Source organism: Salvelinus sp. IW2-2015, linkage group LG4p (assembly GCF_002910315.2).
Source record: "Salvelinus sp. IW2-2015 linkage group LG4p, ASM291031v2, whole genome shotgun sequence".
Classification (NCBI taxonomy): domain Eukaryota; kingdom Metazoa; phylum Chordata; class Actinopteri; order Salmoniformes; family Salmonidae; genus Salvelinus; species Salvelinus sp. IW2-2015.
In genome coordinates this window covers 26236523-26238558 of record NC_036841.1, presented here as the reverse complement: position 1 = coordinate 26238558, position 2036 = coordinate 26236523, and the positions used below count along the sequence as shown (strand labels likewise).

Genomic DNA, 2036 nt, shown 5'->3' with positions numbered 1-2036 from the left:
GGTGTTACCTGGCTGCAGGTAGGATGGAGGGCCTATGGGGGTGGGGTTAGTGGTGTACACCTCGTTATCACTGGAGCCCTCTGTTGAGTTGTTGAAGGACGGTGCCGGTGAAGCTGCCCCGTCTAACAGCCTAATCTGGAATAACAAAGAGCCAGGGTCAGATTAAATATACTGATGTGACACGTAATCTTCTGTCCATCATAATCATCATTTTCTTTATCATCATCATCATCATCATCTTCAACCAGCCATCTTTCTTCCATGTCCTCTGTTCTCCTTTTCTCCTGTCCTTCATTCGTACCTTGGACTCGATGTAGTTCAGTCTGCTGTTCATGTCAGTGAAGCCGGTGCAGTTCATACACTCTGCAACGAGAGAGAGAGGAGATGACAGACACACACACACCCCCTCTCCTGGCAGTGGGTTAATAGCACCACTACTGGCAGTGGGTTAATAGCACCACTACTGGGAAGCCAAAAGACATACAAAAGAACAATAGCCGTAAAACAATATCCAGGAATTTATTAGCTATTCTTAAATATTTTCTTCATTAAATCACACTCAGACAGACTAAACATCATCTTTCCCCTCTTTCTCTCCAACACACACACACACACACACACACACACACACACACACACACACTAGGACAGACTTTCTACAGCAACATTCTGAGGGGTATGTATGACTCCAATAGGTTTTATTGGCATCTAATTGTTTTGAGAGAAAACCCAAATCAAGATCATATCAACTAATCTACTGGTTCCCACAATGGGGTAATCGAGACACCACTTGTATAATAATCTGGTCAATGGGGTAATCAAGACACCACTTGTATAATAATCTGGTCAATGGGGTAATCAAAACACCACTTGTATAATAATCTGGTCAATGGGGTAATCGAGACACCACTTGTATAATAATCTGGTCAATGGGGTAATCNACACCACTTGTATAATAATCTGGTCAATGGGGTAATCGAGACACCACTTGTATAATAATCTGGTCAATGGGGTAATCAAAACACCACTTGTATAATAATRTGGTCAATGGGGTAATCYAYACACCACTTCTATAATAATCTGATCACATCTGAGTAAACTACACAGAGGAACGTTAGTCTAGAGTATAGCCTGTAAATAGAATGTTCTGTTCTAGAATGTCAAGAACAGAAGTGTTCCGGAATGTTCCCCATTCCACAGACACATCTGGCCACACAAACCTAATGATGTAGAATGCCATTGCCATGGACAACTAGCAGTCATAAATAACTAGTCATTACAACAACAACACGAGCTGAAACGGTTCTGGCTTCCCCATATCACGGTTTAACCACTGTACACAGGGTTCCACTGGCAGCCATTGAGGTTTCTGGTCTGAAATAGGACAGGCAAGGTTTAGGTGTGATTGTGTGTGTGTGTGTGTGTGTTTGTTTGGGGCGGGGGGGGTCCAAAGTGTTGGTTTACCATTGGTATAAGCATCCACAAACAGAAGCACCAATCAAGGGCTCAACCAAACACATTCCTCCGTAATGAATCTGCCCACACACTCAGTACTGTTTATCTAGCCACTTCAGCGAGACCAAAATGAACCCAATTAGCTCCTTGTGATAAGAGTAAATGCACTGAGTATCAGTAGGGTGTATGGGGGTGATGTATCAGTACAGTAGGGTGTATGGGGGTGATGTATCAGTACAGTAGGGTGTATGGGGGTGATGTATGTACAGTAGGGTGTATGGGGGTGATGTATCAGTACAGTAGGGTGTATGGGGGTGATGTATGTACAGATCGTTATGGGGTGTTCAGGGTACAGTGCAGGGCCCATAGACGGTCTTCATAGTCATGATGAACGTCAGGTATATCTACTACCAATCGTGTGGAGGAAATGTATATCATCACAAGCAGAGAAAGGCAAGATTCTTATATATCTAATATCTCTATCGCTTATCACTGAACACAACCTACAGAGGAAGTAGTGTGGGGATCCTATAATGACACGCAATGCAACAAAAGACACCATAGGCGTAACATTGAAAGAC

The 2036-nt window shown here is 43.2% G+C and overlaps 1 protein-coding gene across 1 annotated transcript in view; it reads right to left on the bottom strand.

Annotated features, from left to right (window-relative positions):
* LOC111957855 (collagen alpha-1(XXVI) chain-like) overlaps positions 1-385 on the bottom strand; it is a 30914-nt gene extending 30529 nt beyond the window's left edge. The window contains exons 1-2 of the mRNA XM_070436991.1: positions 302-385; positions 9-135 (exon numbers count right to left, since the gene is read on the bottom strand). Of these exons, the coding sequence (XP_070293092.1) occupies positions 9-135; positions 302-358 (184 nt within the window). The 5' untranslated portion in view covers positions 359-385. The remainder of the gene's footprint in view (positions 1-8; positions 136-301) is intronic.
* Between the last annotated feature and the right edge of the window lie 1651 nt (positions 386-2036).